Consider the following 19765-nt stretch of genomic DNA (forward strand, 5'->3'; position numbering starts at 1 on the left):
AGTGTTAGAGCCAGCCAAATGTCCTTTGAAGAGAAGCTTGATGAACATATATGTTGTTTACTAAGCGAGGTCACATTTTAAGATTATATGCTGACACTGATGCAGTTAAAATGCATGAGTCCTCGTGAGGATGTGAACAATGACAATCTAATCAAATAAATGCAGAACTTTCCAAAGAATCTTTGAATGCACACACTCATTTGCTTGAACCACTTCTACTGTCTTGGCTAGACAAGATGTGACTATAAAGTAATGAAAGATTTTTACTGGTTCATGTGGAAGCTATTTAAAATGGTTTAAATCTATTCACTATTGGAAAATGTCCAGATACCCTTTTTCATTAAAATATTTGACCTCAGCTTTAACAATGGCTCATGAATTTTTGAATTGGCTTGAGAGAATAATGCTTGGTTGAGAGTTCATAGCTGATCGGATTTGTATCACAGTTTTTTGGAACAAATTATAAAGTTGTCAGGTCTGTGTTTATATCATCATACCACAAGGCAGCTCCCTTCATTTGTTATTTTCTCAGTCATTAAGAGAAAAAGGTTTTCTTGATTCTAGTGGCTTGATGTAGAAGAAAGGTAGACTTTTCCCTTTAACTAATTTGATGTTGAATTACATAAAATTATTCTTTGCATTGGTGGATTGTCTTTTCGATAAAACAGATCTTTGCAAGTGAAACTCTTAGAACCCTGTGCCTTTGCTACAAGGAAATTGAAGAAAAAGAATTTGCAGAATGGAATAAAAAGCTTATGGCTGCCAGTGTGGCCTCAAGCAACCGGGACGAAGCTCTGGATAAAGTGTATGAGGAGATTGAAAAAGACTTAATTGTGAGTTTTAGCTGTAATAATTTTTTCTTGTTATTGTAAACAGAATTGCAACCTTTATTAAGTTTTATGACATTTTTGATCTCATGCTTGAAAGATAATTCTAACCTCAGCATTTGACATGGGTATGATGGAAGTAGGTCATTTAAATTTCTTTTGTTTGGCAAAACAGCAGAATAGAAGTTGCCGTTATGAGAAACCAAAAGAGAAAAAACATTAGGAGAAGTTCTAATGTAATTTTGTCATTTTTATATCACTTATTAAAATTCATTATGATTTTTACACTGTGACAAACCCATGTCTACTTATTACATTGTGGGGATTACTGAAACGATTCATATTTTGCAAAATCTTGAAACATGAAAAATATACCCCTTCAAAATTTTCAAAATGTAATACCTAGTGCTCTCACAGGGTTTAGATCAATGGGAAATGTTCAACAAATAGTGAGTATTAACTGGCTTAAGTCTGCGTAAAGCCACAAATACACAAGGAAAGTGTATTTTTAGTGTCCTTGATTTTGTACTTGCATATTTGTCTTGGTAAATTAAATAGTTCATCCCTTAAGAAAAAAGTGTTTAGCTGTGCTGGTTTGTGGTGAATGTGAAACATGGCGGCCTTCCCTGTCAACACTGGCTGTTGGCCCCTGTAGAGCACCACCCCCAGGGTGTATAATTAGCCCTTCTTTTTCCAGGTTGGCTAACTGTAAGTATAGAAAACTGTTGGTTTATTTGCTAATTGCTTTTTTTTAAAATGTCCATTCCAGCTATTAGGAGCTACAGCTATCGAAGACAAGCTACAAGATGGAGTCCCAGAAACCATTTCAAAACTTGCAAAAGCTGACATTAAGATCTGGGTGCTTACTGGAGACAAAAAGGGTAAGTCATTGTGTAGGGAAGCATATCTGTTAATTCACAAATATTTACAGCTGCTGTTTACCTTGCCCAGGATGACCTCCTCTAACTTTCCATCCTGTATAAACACTATTTCTTTGGAAAGAAGATGTTTTCTCTCCCTCAGTAGCAGTTTCTTCCTTATAATTTAGCTCCTGGCCACGTCTTGCTGATTGTGATTGGTCTTCTCTCTCCAGGACAGGACGTGGGCTCCTGTCCTGAAAGGGCCACCCCCTTGTCCCTCTGTCCTCCCAGTGCTTTGCCATTTGTTGGGTATAGAGTAGAAAAATACAAAGTGCTGAAAAGCAACTTTGGTTTTCTTGTGTCCATTTGATCGCCTGAAAATTATAGTTAAAATTTAATTCCTTTAAGAAAAGAAATTTTAATTGCTAAATTTAGAGGTTAACAAATAGTTATTTGGTGTTGATATTTTACTCTGCAGGCCTTCTGCAAGAAATGAGATAATGTTTATTGCTCTGAAATCGTCAATGGGTTATATACGCTGTGAAGTTAAGGCAAGCACAGCCTTGACCTTAAATGAATACCAAATGGGTGGTAATAAAAAAAAAAAAAAGGGAAAAATATCTTCGTGTGAGGGTTGATAGAAATGGTTATTTTTTCCTCCCCGTAACAGAATGATTAAACTACATGAACTGAGTGTATTTAGTAATTTACTGAACATAGATTTAGTAAATAACCAGTTCATATATTTGATAACATAGCACATTTTATTATTGAAAACATCTCAAACCAGACTTTGACTTTCACTTCTTATAAAGAAAAGGATTTTTTTTTCCTGTATGTAATTTCTGTACATTGCTAAAGAAAAACAGCATATTTGATTGAATCTGGTTATGTTCATGAATTGGGAAAAAATCATCAGTACTAGATAAAGTCAATTATTGAATTCAATAGTAGGAACAAACAATATTTGACTTAATTTTATTCTGTTGTAGAAACTGCCGAAAATATAGGATTTGCTTGTGAACTTCTGACTGAAGACACCACTATCTGCTATGGGGAAGATATAAAGTAAGTGAAGAGCCCGCAGTGTGTGACAATGTCACATGGCTCATTTTCACAAAGGCAAGACTCGCGGCAGAAGGCAACAGATATAGAGAAATAGGAGCTACAATATGTCACTTGGGACAGTGTCCTCATGTTTAAATGAAGCAAGGGAACAGCAGGCAGTTCCAAGTTGTCATGTTTTGGCCTTATTTTGGACAGATTTTAGTTTTAAGGAAACTTGAGGCCTTTCAGGGGCCATTATTCTCCATTCCTTAGAAGTCCAACATCCTCGCTTACTGAAAAAGAAAGTGAGCATGTGATATCACCAGCAAATTAATATGAATTATATTCATGGTTTGCCTTTTGTAGGAATTTTACCTTTTGAAAGAAATAGAAGGGGAAGAAAAAAAACCAACCTTGGCCCAGAAGGAAATGTTTGGGCAGGTTACATGGTGTGGGTCGTCTGTGGTCTGGTCTAGATGGGCAGGCCTGACGTTTCCAACCTGAGCTTATGCTGAAACATGTGTTAGCTTGGAATCAGGGTTGCAGCAGACCTAGAAATGTGTAATGAGGAAGCCCTGTCTTGTTACGAAGCCATAAACATGCTGCACACAGTTACCATGATGTGCTTGCCTGATGGCTTGATATTCCTTTTCCCTACAACACTTCTCTCTGGCTGTCACAAGGTCACATTAAGCTGTTAACATATACACTTGCTGGGGCTGCTGAGATGACAAGGGAGTTGATGGTTGTCATTAGTCGTCTTTATAATGATGATGGTAGAGCTTTTGCGAGTCATTCCAGTATATCTGCACTCTGCTAACTCAGACAAAATGAGTAGTGGCCTTAGAATCTAAACCAGTTCTGTTTGTATAGAGGCACATACCTCAGACCCCTGTGTACTTTTAGGCTTTTAAAAGGTAGCAATAGACAAATAAATGCTTAATATGTTTACTTCAGTAGTTTTCGGTTTCCAGTAATTTGGTTAATTACCACATGGTTTTGTTTATTTCTTGTAGATGGGGCCTTAATAAATTTTTGGTCTCTTTTGAAAGTTGTGCCCTAAGCTAAATTAAACGATTTATGCAAGTAGTAAATTTTATGATCATGCTCTTGGCCAAGTTTACCTTTATAGAGAGATGAATCATCTTTCTAGATGGTTCCTGAAATGATGATTCCTATAAAATGGTTTGTGTAGGTAACTATTTTTGATCTCCTTCAGCCTTTTAATGATTTGTCTTACAACTTGAAAATGAGAATTAAATTAAGGTGGAGAAAGGATACCAGATACTTAATCTTCTAGTACAGTAGTTCTCAGTAATGATTCTCCCTTCCAGGGAACATAGGACATGTTTGGTGGTTATGTGTGGGGAGGAGGGTGCTACTGGCTGCTAGTGGGTGGAGCCAGGGATGCTGCTAAACATCCTACGATGCACCAGGTGGTCACATACAACAAAGAATTATCTGGCCCGAGACATCAGTAGTGCCAAGGTTGAGAAGCCTTCTTTTGAAGGTGAAGAATGATGGCTGTGTGTGCAATAGGAAGAGTCCTGGGCAGGGAGTTAGGGGAACTGAGTCCTCATTCCAGTTTTCCTATCAGCTTGCTGTAGGCAAATCACATCACCTTTCTCTGGCTTGATTGCGTTCTTTGTAATATGAAGAGATTAGACAAGATATTTAAGGTTCTCAGCCTGAGCAAGAGCAAGACCCTGTCTATACAAAAAAAAAAAAAAAAAAGAAAAGAAAAATTAGCCAGGCATGGTGGCGCATGCCTGTAGTTCCAGTCACTCTGGAGCTGAGGCAGGAGGATCGCTTGAGCCCAGGAGTTTGAGGTTGCTGTGAGCTACAATGATGCCACTGCACTCTAGCCAGAGTGACAGAGCAAGATTCTGTCTCCAAAAAGAAAAACAAAAGATATTTAAAGTCCCTTCCACTGCAAAATTTCATGACTCAATTTTTCTATTACATGAAAGTGTTACTAATATATGTGGTCTTCTCAGTAATTTGATATGAAACACTCAGAATTTCGAAAAGCAGGTATAATTTTATTTATGTAGAAATAAGTTTCTTTCTGCCAAACAGTAGCCAGTAAAGTAGGGTTCACCCTAGGGTACTATAATCCAGATCAAGTTTGCCTTCCTTCTGTTGCTCATGTATACATTTTCAACTGTATCTTCCTTAGGCTGTCTTTGAAAAAATAATGAAGTACCAAGAGCATGGAGCCCTCATAGTGGAAGAACTAAAAAAATGTCAGAATTCTGTCTTAAGGGCCTATTTTATGTCTTATACATTAAACACTTAAATTTATTTTCCCCAAGTTCTCTTCTTCACACGAGGATGGAAAACCAGAGGAATAGAGGTGGAGTCTACACAAAATTTACACCCCCTGCGCCTGAACCCTTTTTCCCTTGTGGTGGAAACCGTGCCTTAATCATCACCGGTTCTTGGTTGGTATGTATCCTTGGTGGCTCTGTCTGTGCCTTTGACTCAAACAAAAGAAATTCCTTTTGGATCAATGTTAGATGGTTTTGCATGTTAACTGCCAACCTCAGAATCTCTTAGCCTATAAATTAAAGTATGACTTTCCAAGTTTGAGACTTAGTATTATATATGAAAGGAATTATACCAAATTGGTAACAGTGGTTATCCTGGTTAAGTCAATTTCATTTTCCTCTTTGTAGATTTTTGCATTTTCTAAATTTTTGTCATAAACATGTTTTATAGTCAGAACATACATTTTGATTATAAAAATCAGTTTGTTTATTGTAAATATAATGTTACAATCCATGATATAACCCCAAAATTATCCTTCACGTAATTTAAACCTCGGTCGTGGTACTCTTGGTGTTAAAACTAAAATGACTGTAATCCCTTCCTTCTCTGATTTCACAGAATGAAATTCTTCTAGAGAAAAAGACCAAGAGAGGTAAGATTCTGAATCTGAAGTTCCCGAGGACAGAAGAAGAAAGACGGATGCGGACCCAAAGCAAAAGAAGGCTGGAAGCTAAGAAAGAGCAGCGGCAGAAGAACTTTGTGGACCTGGCTTGCGAGTGCAGCGCCGTCATCTGCTGCCGCGTCACCCCCAAGCAGAAGGCCATGGTGGTGGACCTGGTAAAAAGGTACAAGAAAGCCATCACGCTGGCCATCGGAGACGGCGCCAACGACGTGAACATGATCAAAAGTGAGTTGTGCACAGACGGCCAGTGAAACCCAACTTTCTAGAGAGGAGAAACGACAGGGACATTTTTGGGATTTTTTTTTTTTTAGATTTCCCAAATCAGGTTTTCTTAAGGCAGACGTTTAATAAAAGCACTTAACCATGATGACTCTGCCTGTGATCCTTCTCCAGGAAGCCCCAGTTCATTGGGAGGAAAGGGCAGGCCTAACAGTGGTCCTCATAGGATGCCCAGTAGAAGATGAAGTCCTTGTACATGAATTTAGCCTTATTTGTTTCCTCCATTTACATACATCTGATTTATTTATTTATTTATTTATTTATTGCCTTTGGCTGGTTCTCCTCCCATATTTCTTTAGGGCTTATTAAACACTCTGATACTTAATAAGCTTTGCAAAATATTCTACTGAGCTCAGCCTAAATTGTTGCACTTTCTCTGATACTGCTTTGAGAATATCATTGTTCCTCACCTACGCATTTCTTTCTGGGGCTTTCTTCTTGCCTTTGGTAAATCTGTTGGAACTTCACCATTGGGTCACCTGGTGTGAGCTTTAGAGTAACACGTGTAGCACTAAAGTTTCCACGTCTCACCATCCATCCTCCTGACCACCCTGGAATGCTGCCAAAAACCTTCTGCTGGTCGGAGGACCATAGGTCCCCACAATTAAAGGTTGAGTCATATCATGCAGAAATAGCTGGTAGTAAAGCATGCAGAACCAGACCTGGGGCCCTCATCTCTGTGTCTGAGTCCTGGTCCTTTTTCCTCCCTCTATTACTATAAGGGAGTATCTTGTAATGAAAAGACCCAAACTAACGAGACCTGAACATTTGTCCTCATCCTATTGCCAACATCCTGTGTCACCTTGGACTGATGCTCAGCCCTTAGTTTTCTCATCTGAAAATAAGAAAATTATGTCCAGTGTCACCTCCAGCTCTGTGATATCATTATGATTAAGATGAAATATGTGACCATATATCCACGTCCTGTAGTGCTGGGTAGCTTGAATGCGTTATATACAACTAGACTTAATTCAGCCTATTGTGTGACTCATGAGTCCATCTCTTTCTTTTCTTAGAGTCTCCTCCTCCTCCTCCTCGATATATACTAAGAATATTCCAACTTTATCTTCCTCAACAGGAGTCAGCTGTATGACGTACGTCATCCTGCATTTTTATTATCAGTGCGTATGTCTGTCGCTACTGCCAGTTTAATTCCTCCCCGCTGTTTTTTGCGTGTGCTTGTCCTATCCTACGAATGGCATTTCTTGCTCTGAATTAGATTTCTTTTTCCTCTTTAGGCAGCTCTAGTTTATTTTCCACTGTTTACCCTTAACAGAACAAGCTGTTTCAAAAGGGCAAGGAACTTGAATGTTATTTTTATTCAGTTATGATGTAGACTTCTGGATGTTGGGGGGAGGTGGTTTGCTTTGCAGATTTACCGTCTGATTATGTGACTTAAACTTGAAACTTTTTGTTCCTCTGAGCTCACCAATTGACAGCGAGGGGGACTGTACAAACTCAATATAGACAACCTTATAGAGGCTTGCTGTTCTTTAGTTGCTTTAAAACTTTTATTAAGCTCTGTTGTATGCCTGGTGCTTTTATATATAATTTACAGAGCATCCATTTGGGATGACAATGACGGCAACCCTGAGGTCTCCTTAGAAGTCATCTAAGTAGCATTAGTGCCTTTTTGTACTTTGTAAAAGCTGTCTCTCTTTCAATGGCGTCAAGAACAATATACAGAAAGAAATTGTATTTATTGGCCATGAAATAGTAGAATAGGGTGAAATTCAGGTGTCAAAAACAATCTGACCATTTGCTAACATGCTCCATGTTTAGCAGTGTAGCCTAGTGGAAGTGAGGGAATTGTGACCTGCTACATTTTTGCCCCAGCAAGGATCCAAAGACTGTCACAGGCTGCCCTCTCTCATGCCTGAAGCTTCTGACATAAAGGAAGACGGGATTATTGCTGTATTAATGGAATAATCATTTTGTTAAGGAGTTATGGAGTGCCTACAGATGAGGCATTTGTCACCATATTTACAACTTCAAGAAAATCTAGGTGCTTATAACTCAGATTTTAGGAAAAAAAACCAAATAGTGCTTTATAGCGTATCTGTTTAGTTACCTTCAAATGCCCTGGGAACCGTGTCAATGTTCATTCTACATATTGTCCTTGGTCTGCTCAGCAGAATGGTTGAAGGACTGGATACCAGGCCTGGGGCACGGGCTCTTCCTCAGCCCCCAGAGCCAAGAGAGAATCTCAGCAGTTCCCTCTGTGGCTTGTTCAGGAAAGAAGGCCAGAGTTTGGTAGGAAAGAGCAGTCTGGCAACCACAACTGGTCCTAAGAACTATTTGTGTTTTAAAAGTGATCATAAATATTGGATGAGATGTAATTTGTTTTATTTTTTTGAACTGCAAAGTGTTATTGAAAACTTAGGTTTGGACAAGTCATTATAGTTATGTTTTGAATTTGCAAGACCCTGTGTTCTGTTAGCAGGGTGGGATTTTTGAAGCTTCTTTTTAGTTGAGACTCTGATGAGTCACTTCTCGGTGTCTGAGAATAATAGGTTATGTTCTCCAACACATTTTTCTTAAAAGATCTCATTATCGGTCTTAACGTTCATGGCTTTTAAGATCTAGATAAAATTTATAATTGTCCAATTTGAAAATGTTATTTATTGGCTATTAGAAGGATGAATAAATTTGTTACTTTAATTTTTATCCATTCTGGAAAACATCTCCCTGTAAAAAAAATTATGTCTTAAGGTCATGGAAGGCCATGAATAAGCCTTTGAAAATTTAATTGTATCTTAGTTAAAACTCTTTCAATTACAAGTATTGGAGAACAACCAATGCTAGCTTAAGAATAAAAACAATTCATTTAAAAATATCCAAAGATGTCTCCTGCCCAAGAAGCTAGGCCTTGGGAACATGCTGGAACCAGGACCTAGAGTTGCACCAGGAACCCATTTTTCTCTCTCTCAACTGCTCTATTTCTCGGTCCCTCAGAACTCTCAGAAAGCAATATATCCAAGCCACACCTCAAAATTTACACATTAAAATTCCAGGCACAAGCACACCTGAATCCTAATTCCAGAATATCAAGAGAGAATGGACCAGCTTGGGTTTTCTGTCAGGGTTTAGCATAGGAAACAGACCCCTTGTTGGGAACTTTAAACAAGAATTGGTTCATACAGGGGACTAGGCACTTTCAAAAGCTCTGTATGGACTAAAGAAGCAAGTTCTAAGCCGAGTCTCTAACCTCTAGGTCCCTCACAGGAAGAGCTTCTACCTCTGAGATTCCTTTGCAGCTGCCTATCAACATCTGGGCAGCTGGATATGGACTTAACTGCAAAAAAGCCAGAAACAAGGAAGGGATGCTGGGCTCTGATTCACTTCTGCCTCCAAGTTACAAGGGAATCTAAATAGTGGAGCCTAATTCACAGAGCGAATCTGGCTGCAAGGGGAGTCTGGGAAGTGTAGGGTTTTTATTTACTTTCCCACCTCTCCGATTAGAACAAGGGTGGAATGAAGATTGAGGGAGCCAGTCTGTATTATCTACTGCAGATTATGTATCTGCCTGAGGCCAACACAGCTGTGGCCCGGGAGACAGGGCCACAGTGTACACATGGGTGCCTGGGGCTCACCCTGTGGGTGGAAGGGACGGCTTACGAGCTGGGAAGATAATTCAAATGGAATGTACCACCCACGTGAGATCCTTTCACAAATATTTGTGGAGGCCCTACCATGTGTACTCTGTTCAGCAACTTGTAATTCCAAGTTTGAGTTGAGTTCAGGAGCTAGCGGGGAGGGATGGTGAGCAAGAGCTTTTGTATTTATTGTTCCATGAACATCTGTCTTTGTTTTCTGTTTTGCTTTTTATCATCTGATGTTTTGCCTTAAAATCAGCTTGTGATCCAGTGTGTGTATGCTTTCTCTGTCCCCTAGCCGCACACATTGGCGTTGGGATAAGTGGACAAGAAGGAATGCAAGCCGTCATGTCGAGTGACTACTCCTTTGCTCAGTTCCGGTATCTGCAGAGGCTGCTGCTGGTGCATGGTCGGTGGTCTTACATAAGGATGTGCAAGTTCCTACGATACTTCTTTTACAAAAACTTTGCATTTACTTTGGTTCATTTCTGGTACTCCTTCTTCAATGGCTACTCTGCACAGGTAATATAACATTTTTCACTTATTTTTTTACTGGGTAAAACTCCAGTTCTGAAAAGACAATTTGTTTCTTCTATATTTGTAGTTCTGGTGCTGTATCTCTTTAAAGTTGGGGCATAGTGAAGTAAGGTCATGACTTCTATAAAATGTTTCCCGTGCTTTCAAAACATTTTATTTCGCTTTAGATAAGGGAGTGGTATTTGCTTACGTTTATGTCTTCATCTTAGATTATTTTTCCATGTTACCTTGCCATTAAGAATAGCATTAACAAGCTGTTTAACTGTGAAAGTATAAAATTATGTTGTGACCAAAGCTAAAGAGATTCTATAACTTGTGGATGTTATAGTTCTATTACCATGTCTCCATTTGTTATTTTGTTTTTGCTGAAATGAGAGCAAGGGGCATATCTAATATGCTAAAGTGGTGATGCAGAAGAAAAGTATCATAAATAAAATATGGACCTAAGTCAGTGCCTGTGGTCGAAACTTCTTTGATGCAATGCGAGAGACAAATGGTGGCTCAGGAATGAGGGCCAGGAGGGACTTCAAGCAGGGTCCTGGCCATCATCCTGTTTCTGGGCACGGCTGTATGTAATTCTTGGTGCTGAGTAAGCCCCTTTCCTCTATCCCACCCTAAGGAATGATGCATGCACAGTGGTGTTTCTTTTCTTCAGAAGCGTATTTTTTATATTCAGTCAAATTCTGTTTTACAAAGTATTTTCATGGAAATGTGGGCCTTGCAAAGTAACAGTTAAAAAAAAATTTTGAATGGTACTTATGTGCTTTTGAAACAATTTTATACATTCTAAACTATGAATAAAGAGGTATAAAAACGATGAGCACTGAGTTGTTTTCCAGCATTATTCAAGTAGAATTGACTCTTACCAAAAACTTTTTGGAGTGTATCCCCCCAGACTTACTCTGGATCGGGAGGCTGGGGAACTGGTTTCTGCAAAAAAGTCTATGACTCTGCCCATTCCATAGAAACAACCTCATGTTTTCTAGAGGTGTGAAGGAAGGGTGTTTACTCAGGCAGGAAAAGCCCTCTCTCAGCTGGGGACGTCCCTGCTTTGAGAAGGCAGGTGAATGTGTGTCCACTAGGCTGGCATATGTCTTTATCCGTAACACGGAGCCTCTGTCATCTCCTCACAGACTGCGTACGAGGACTGGTTCATCACGCTCTACAACGTGCTGTACTCCAGCCTGCCTGTGCTACTCGTGGGGCTGCTCGACCAGGTAGGAGCCTCGCTGGGAGGGAAGCTTTCAGAGAGATGAGCGCCTGTTGGAGAAGTTACAAGCAAGGGTTCCCATGCATTCTTCTGGGTTTTGCTTCTTTCTGAGTAAACCCTTTTATAATTCTGTTGTCAGGCAACAAGAGTAACTTCTGTGTTGCTTGTTTTACAAAAAGAAAAGATTTCCCTGTAGCTCCAGCTACTCAGAGGCTGAGGCAGGAGGATCGCTTGAGCCCAGGAGTTCAAGTCCAGTCTGGGCAGCATAAGGAGACCCATGGGGGTGGGGGGCAGGGGGCGGCTGGTGGGGGGATTTTTGTGACTGAGTTGAATTCACTGACAAAAGTGTTTATCATGCTCCTTTTGGACACTAGACCTTACTGTTAAGACACCTGAGGGACTCATATTGTCTCTATAATAACTTACTCATTTTAAAAGTTTTAATATTTTCTAAAACTATGTTTAATTCCCAAATTAATCTATATTTTTATCTATTAGTAATTCTTAGAGTGCTATAATGAATTAAAAAGTAATAATTTAGAATTAACTCATCAACTTGTATGAGAAAATTTTTTTCCCCAAAGAATTTGCAATAAGTATATTCTCTCTGGAGGTAAAAATAGCCTCCCTCTGTATTTTTTTTGACATTACTAATTTTCCTTTTTATAAGTAGCAAAATTAATAAATTTGTTTAATTTCCATTAAGTAACAAATAAGAAACTACCTAGCCTCTCTCTGAATTAAATGTTAGGTAATGGTGGGCTAAAGCAACGAGATCGGTCTCTGCACAGAAAAACTGCAGGATTGAGCATCTTGGTCAGTTTTTCCTTCCTAAAACTTAAGTTGCAACTCTTTATGACATATAAATTGTTAACACATCTCCAACTTCTTTGACGTGATGGACAATGCACTACTCTAATTTTGTTTTCTCCTTAAGGACGTGAGTGACAAACTGAGCCTCCGATTCCCCAGGTTATATGTAGTGGGACAAAGAGACTTACTGTTCAACTATAGGCGATTCTTCGTAAGCTTGTTGCACGGGGTCTTGACGTCAATGATCCTCTTCTTCATACCTCTTGGAGCTTATCTGCAAACCGTGGGCCAGGACGGAGAGGCACCTTCTGATTACCAGTCTTTTGCTGTCACCATTGCCTCTGCTCTTGTAATAACGGTCAATTTCCAGGTACGTGGCTTTCAGCAACTGCATTCAGTCTCTGTTAATACCTGTACTTTTGTATGTAGGCTGGCAAGCACATCCACTGGACTCCTAATACACCTCTGCCACTGTATAAAATATGAATGCTATGTTAATCCCTTAAATCTGTGGTCCCCACCCATCAGGCCACAGACTGGTAGTGGTCCGTGGCCTGTTAGGAACCAGGCCACAAGGCAGGAGGTGAGCAGCAGGCAAGCGAACAAAGCTTCATCTGTATTTACAGCCGCTCCTATCACTGCATAAGCTCCGCCTCCCGTCAGATCAGCGGCATTACAGTCTCATAGGAGTGTGAACCCTACTGTAAACTGCATGCGAGGGATCTAGATTGCACGATCCTCATGAGAATCTAATGCCTTAGGATCTGAGATGGAGGTCAGGTGGCGATGCTAGCACTTAGGAGCAGTTGCAGATATAGATTATTAGCAGAGAGGTTTGACTGCACAATAAATGTAATATGCTTGAATCATCCTGAAACCATTCCCTCCTCCCCCATCCTTAGAATAATTGTCTTCCATGAAACCTGTCCCTGGTGCCAAAAAGGTTGGGGACTACTGCCTTACACCAAGCACATTTTCTGTTTCTTGCCTGAGTCAAAGATGGATTGGTTTGGTTGGGTTTCCGATTGTCTAGTGTTCCAGTCAAATCATGCATGAAGTTGCTACATCCTATTTTCAGAATTCTTAGCAAGAAATAAAGGATCTAACTCCCCAAAATGAGTGCTCTGTTTTTCTCTGGTTTCCCCACAGATTGGCTTGGATACTTCTTATTGGACTTTTGTGAATGCTTTTTCAATTTTTGGAAGCATTGCACTTTATTTTGGCATCATGTTTGACTTTCATAGTGCTGGAATACATGTTCTCTTTCCATCTGCATTTCAATTTACAGGTTGGTATTTTCTAAATTCCAAAAATGTACAAATTTCATTAGTTTAGATTTTGATATGACTTCTGGGTAAGTAAAAAAAAAAAGTATAAATCATTGCTAGCGAAAATTAATGTCTTAACTGGAAATTGAATGGTGATGGTGGATTAAGAGTGTAGTAATGTGAGGGGGAGGAAAGCAAATTAGGGTATAAGACACAATTGTGCATCTGTTGCATTAGATAACTTAAGGCTTAAAAAAGCTCCGTAAAAGCCTTTTCTCCTCCCCCCCCCATAAAATCTATTGTTAGGAGGTTACTGGAAAAGTGAGGATACATGTACTGCTACTAACACTATAGTATGGTTTCATCTTTGCAAAACACTATCTGAAAATGCATAATGGACTGTAATGCTTTTCATACATTTTGGCCAGATAGTTCCACTTGGGGAAAATACCTTAAGATAAAACACACCAAATTTTGGCAAGGTAATGTGTAAAAAGACTATACCACCACCACGTTTCTAATTGTAAAAAAGGGGGGAAAATGGAAGTAACCCAAAGACCTAAGATATTAAATTAGCTAATCAAACTACAAAACATCAGTATGATGGAATTCTAGAACTTAAAAGTGGTCTCTATGCTGCAGTACTGGTCTATGGCCCATTAGGAAATGTGCCACACGTCACTGCCTGAGCTCTGTACCACCACCCACAACACCAACACTCTCCCATGCAGCCCCCAGTCCATGGAAAAGTTGTCTTTCATGAAACCAGTCCCTGGTGCCAAAAAGGTTGGGGACTGCTGGAAGGGAAATACGTCTGCAAAATAAGTAAATTGATGGAAAACAAAATCATAATGTGACCAATGATTATAACTATATGAAATATATGAATTAACAAATGTTAGAAAGAATGTGAACTGATATAAATATCAAAATATTATAAATGAAAAATATGAACTGGAATTTGTAACATTCTTGTTTTGAATTGAGAGTTTGGATTCACAATGGGGGAAAAAACCCATAAACTAGTTTTCCTGTAAAAGACTAGGCTTTGAGTTGTAAAAAACAGTTGCTGTGATCACCCTTTCCTTCTTGGGATTGAGCTCATTTGTGTTTATGATTGTTTTTTTCTTTCCTGACTGTGTTTTAAAAATTTAGTACCCAGTTACTTAGAATATTCCCACAGGGAGTGTTTTATAATTCCATCCACATTTCGCAGTGTAAACGTCACATTTGAAATATAAACACCATAATTTTTTTACATAGAGTATAAGTACAGAAAACATTGTGATAAGTTTGTCTCTAGAAGATGTTAAGTATAGCTTGAAAATTGGATAGTGGATATGATTATGTGATCATATTATAGAATTCAGTTGTTATAACTTCTGACTTAAAAACTCAGAAACCAAATTGCACTGGAAAAGCATGGCGTCAGTCAGGCAGAAGGGGATTTTAATTCATGCACTGCCATTGCTAGTTTTGTTACCGTGGGCAAATTTCTTTAAAAGTCAGTTTTTTCTTTGGCACAGAGGATAATATGCACCTCTCAGAACTGATTGAATGACATGATCTTTATGAAACACCTGGTAGAAGCAGTGCTAGTTTTTAGCATTAATATTTGGCATTTCAAACCAAAACTGTATGTCGGGAAGTGTTTTATTTATTTATTTATTTATTTATTTATTTTTTTGAGACAGAGTCTCACTTTGTTGCCCAGGCTAGAGTGAGTGCCGTGGCGTCAGCCTAGCTCACAGCAACCTCAAACTCCTGGGCTCAAGCGATCCTCCTGCCTCAGCCTCCCGAGTAGCTGGGACTACAGGCATGCGCCACTATGCCCGGCTAATTTTTCTATATATATATTTTTAGTTGTCCATATAATTTTTTTCTATTTTTAGTAGAGACGGGGTCTCGCTCTTGCTCAGGCTGGTCTCGAACTCCTGACCTTGAGCGATCCACCCGCCTCGGCCTCCCAGAGTGCTAGGATTACAGGCGTGAGCCACCGCGCCCGGCCGGGAAGTGTTTTAAATTCATGAAGAGTCAGAAGTGTCTATTGCCTAATTTTTTCATTAATAATCAATGCGGTGTGAACAAATGTGCTTTTGGTTTTTCCTTATGTGCTCACTTATGTACATTTGCCTTGTTCCAAAGAATTTGGCTGCCTAATTTTGCTTTGCTTAAAATGATTTTAAAATGTCCATTCCTTGAGCACTGATGAGATATTTTGGGGGAGGCCAATCTGGCTGTAAGTCTTTACCATAAATCTATTTGTGGATTGTGGACTATTAATGGGCCCTTGGGATGGAAGGACCAATGTGATTCATTCCCCGTGTTCTCTCCAGGCACAGCTTCAAACGCCCTGAGACAGCCCTACATTTGGTTGACCATCATCTTGACCGTTGCAGTGTGTTTGTTGCCTGTCGTTGCCGTACGGTTCTTGTCCATGACCATTTGGCCATCAGAAAGTGATAAGGTATACAGAAATACAGTCCTCCCCTAACTCTGAGTGTCCCTCATGGAAATCAAAGCATTTCCCAAGGGCACCTTTCCTGCAAAGTTCCAAGCTCATGGGAAGTTCGGTAAGAATGCATTTTCTGACTGCTGCTTTTAACTCCATCTTGCAAATAAGTCCTTTGTATTAAAAAGAAAAAAATCCCAATCAGCCCCATGTATCTATCTCCTCGGGTTTTTTTTTTTGAGATGGAGTCTTACTCTGTTGCCTGGGCTAGAGTGAGTGCCGTGGCATCAGCCTAGCTCACAGCAACCTCAAACTCCTGGGCTTAAGCGATCCTACTGCCTCAGCCTCCCGAGTAGCTGGGACTACAGGCATGTGCCACCATGGCCGGGTAACTTTTTCTATATATATTTTTAGCTGTCCATATAATTTCTTTCTATTTTTAGTAGAGACAGGGTCTTGACTCTTGCTCAGGCTGGTCTTGAACTGAGCTCAAACAATCCAACTCGCCTTGGCCTCTCAGAGTGCTAGGATTACAGGCGTGAGCCACCACATGCCTGGCCCATCTCCTCGGTTTAACAATCACAGTGTTAACGTTTTGCCATGCAAACAAGTCGGGATTTTTTTTTTTTTTTCCCTCCTCAAAGAAAAATGTTGGCGGGGCGCGGTGGCTCACGCCTGTAATTCTAGCACTCTGGGAGGCCGACTCGGGTGGATAGCTCTAGATCAGGAGTTCGAGACCAGCCTGAGCAAGAGCGAGACCACCATCTCTACTAAAAATATATAGAAAAAATTACCCAGGCATGGTGGTGGCACATGCCTGTAGTCCCAGCTACTTGGGAGGTTGAAGCAGAAGGATTGCTTGAGGCCAGGAGTTTGACGTTGCTGTGAGCTAGGCTGACGCCATGGCTCTCTAGCCAGGGTGACAGAGCAGGACTCTGCCTCAAAAATAAATAAATAAATATGGAAAAAAAAAAAGAAAAATGTCACAGGATCCCTTTGAGCTACCGGTAAACAGAAAGCTGTAACTCAAAATGTCTCAATGTCATTTCAACTCACATAATCATTAGCAGGTTTGGTTGATTGAATACCTTTTTTTTTTTTTTTTTTTTTTGATATTAAGACTAGGGTTCTTCCCATCATTCCCCTCCTCTGGCTTACTGATTAGCTGAATCTGGGAGATGGCCACAGTCGTTCCCAGTCCCATCCTGACGTGTCAGTGTCCAGGGGCAGATAAGAGACTATTCTGTGGCATTCCCTAAAGAGCCTCAAAACTTCTCGCCCAAGGGCCCCAGCACACTTACCTCACTCAGGTCTCGTTTGCCAGAATTAGAATTAGGTCATATGCCTGTTCTTGGACTAGTGCCCAGCAAGGACAGTTAATCAGTCCCACTGCCAGTGATGGATGTGGCTGTGTGGGGGAGGGGGTACCGGAATAAAATCAGTTTCCTAGAAATAAAGAGGGAGAAGATGCTGAATAGGTAACAGTGTCCCCCCAGGTGTCCCTTTTGCAGTGACGAGTATATAGGTACTATTCCTTTATCCCCTCCCCACACCTCCCTCCTCATCTATGCAGTGGGGACAGGGATGCCCACATGCCAGTGTGAGACAGGCGTTGGAAGGCCTGATGCAGAGGCTCAGTCAGTGTCCCGGCCACCTCCCTCTGTCACCAACCTTACCTGCATCCCTCCCGGTCTCTCGCGCTCTTGCAGATCCAGAAGCAACGCAAGCGGCTCAAGGCGGAGGAGCAGTGGAAGCGGCGGCAGAACGTGTTCCGCAGGGGCGCGTCGTCGCGGCGCTCGGCCTACGCCTTCTCGCACCAGCGCGGCTACGCCGACCTCATCTCCTCCGGCCGCAGCATCCGCAAGAAGCGCTCCCCGCTCGACGCCATCGTGGCCGAGGGGACCGCCGAGTACCGGCGGACCGTGGAGAGCTGAGGCGGTGTCTCGCGAGGGAAATGTCTATTTTTTTATGCAAGACTCTCAGGACTTTTTTTAATTGCAGTTGTAGCAAAGATCTAGAAGACAACAACCTTTGTCACCAACTACTTGGTTTGGTCTAATAGAAAGCCAAGGCTACCTTTTTAAAAGTCCTGTTACTCAGCTGTTCATGATGGTTCAAAAGGAACGTTTTAATCCAGTCTCAATCCAGGGCAACAGAATGAGCATGTTATATTTCATTTCAAATGGTTACCGTAAAAAAATTACAATTAAACTTCCCTATGATCTTCAGCATGAATTCCCCAGACTCCTTTTTACCCTTAGGCCACCTTATTAACCCAGGTGGGTATTTTTTTTAAATAAGAGTAATGACAAAAGACTCACGAATGTGCACGTGGAAGCTAAGTGGTCCAATGACTTTTTCAAAGTTGATAACAGGCTGTGTGGTTTAATAATTCTGTACAATCAAGGAAAATTACTTCCAATTTCACAATCGTAAGGCTTCAGTTCGTTTTTGGTTTACTACCAGGTTAAATAGCACATTACATTTTTATTATCGCATATTTTAGCAACTTCCTATGGCACCAAGTGACTTGATTGTTTTTAAAATGCATCTAAATATTTACGAGATTAAAAACTGAGGATGTCAGCGGTAAGTTGCAGAACATTTTGCAAAGCTTCCTTTTGAAAAGCAAACTTTGTACCTGCCTATATTGTAAAGTATTTTATAAGGGATTTGAACAGAGACCTCACTCTTTTTTTTTTTTACTTATTGTCTTGAGAGAAAAGGCTACCAGTAGCACATTTCTAAAACGGGGGAAAATGTGTCTTTTTAAATTTGGAAATAACTTTCAATAATTATGGAAACTATCCTCAAAGAGGTAAAAGTAATTTTTTCCAAAGGCTTTTCTCATTCTTTCACACACTAGTTTCCATACTCTAGTGAATACATAGGAGTGTTTTCAATAATTGCTTACCATTGAGCTGCAAATGTTCACAATTTCAGTCCCTGTGAATTCCTGTGAGGAAATCACAACATGTATATAAGTTCATTTTCTAGGTACGATAAAAAGAATGTATGGCTCTTTATTCTATGGAAGCAAATTTCGGAAAGTTTACAACTTTTCTTTAGCTTGTAAATAAGAATTTTTTTTTTTTTTTTTTTTTAAAAGAGAAGTTAGCTTGTGTAATTCTGTCAGTTTCATATTTCTCTCCTGTTTTGCAAATTGTGGGAAAGGTTGAAAATGCAAATGTGTCAAAGACTTATTGTTGGGTGCAATATTAACAATTTTGAAATGCAAATTGCTTTGGATAAATTATTTCTATATTCTGTAAATCTGAGATTGTATATTTTTGTTTAAAAATAAATGTTTTAGTAAAATCTTTGGCTAGTCTTTAAGTGGGGTTTAGTTTTGCTTTTAAAGATTGGGGTATATATGGCTGGTCTGAAGGTAGTGAGTTATGTCACTTGATTGTTCAAGTCCGTTACAGATTGAACACTCCTTGTTCTACTTCCCTTCTCACTACTGCATTTGACTAGTCTTAAAAAAAAAAAAAAAAAAAAAATTATACGACTAGATTCTTCTGTCATATACCCTAATGAGTCTAAAGAAACTTAAGGGACAGGGTACTAAGTGTTAGACGACAAGGGATTAAGAGGGTGTGGATTTAGAGTTAGGAAGACGGAGTCTGTGCCAGGGAAGGTGCTTAGGCAAGGGACAGTTTTTCAAAATGACCACAACTCTTTGGAGCCAGAAAAAGGCAAACCTCACCCAAAAGGAGGAGCTGGGAAATGAGCAGATAATCCTGAAAATACATGAATAGCTCTCAGAAAAATGAGCAAAGACGGAGGGGAGGGGTTGGAAGACCTGGTGTCTGAGGCTGAGGGGAAGTTAAGTGTAACGACCTGGCTGTGGGACAGGCAGGGAAGCCAGCACCCCATTATGGAAGGTTTTCTGTGTGACAGAGATGGGGGCTTCTTTGGGA

The 19765-nt window shown here is 40.1% G+C and overlaps 1 protein-coding gene across 3 annotated transcripts in view; it reads left to right on the forward strand.

Moving 5' to 3' along the window:
* ATP8B1 (ATPase phospholipid transporting 8B1) overlaps positions 1–18844 on the forward strand; it is a 107819-nt gene extending 88975 nt beyond the window's left edge. For all 3 annotated transcript variants that reach the window (XM_069468361.1, XM_069468362.1, XM_069468363.1), the window contains 11 exons: positions 669–833; positions 1597–1708; positions 2680–2755; positions 5050–5182; positions 5624–5912; positions 9861–10084; positions 11233–11316; positions 12247–12492; positions 13272–13410; positions 15727–15857; positions 17552–18844. In XM_069468361.1, the coding sequence (XP_069324462.1) occupies positions 669–833; positions 1597–1708; positions 2680–2755; positions 5050–5182; positions 5624–5912; positions 9861–10084; positions 11233–11316; positions 12247–12492; positions 13272–13410; positions 15727–15857; positions 17552–17776 (1824 nt within the window). In that variant the 3' untranslated portion in view covers positions 17777–18844. The remainder of the gene's footprint in view (positions 1–668; positions 834–1596; positions 1709–2679; positions 2756–5049; positions 5183–5623; positions 5913–9860; positions 10085–11232; positions 11317–12246; positions 12493–13271; positions 13411–15726; positions 15858–17551) is intronic.
* The last annotated feature ends 921 nt before the right edge of the window (positions 18845–19765 follow it).

Source organism: Eulemur rufifrons, chromosome 5, assembly GCF_041146395.1.
Source record: "Eulemur rufifrons isolate Redbay chromosome 5, OSU_ERuf_1, whole genome shotgun sequence".
Classification (NCBI taxonomy): domain Eukaryota; kingdom Metazoa; phylum Chordata; class Mammalia; order Primates; family Lemuridae; genus Eulemur; species Eulemur rufifrons.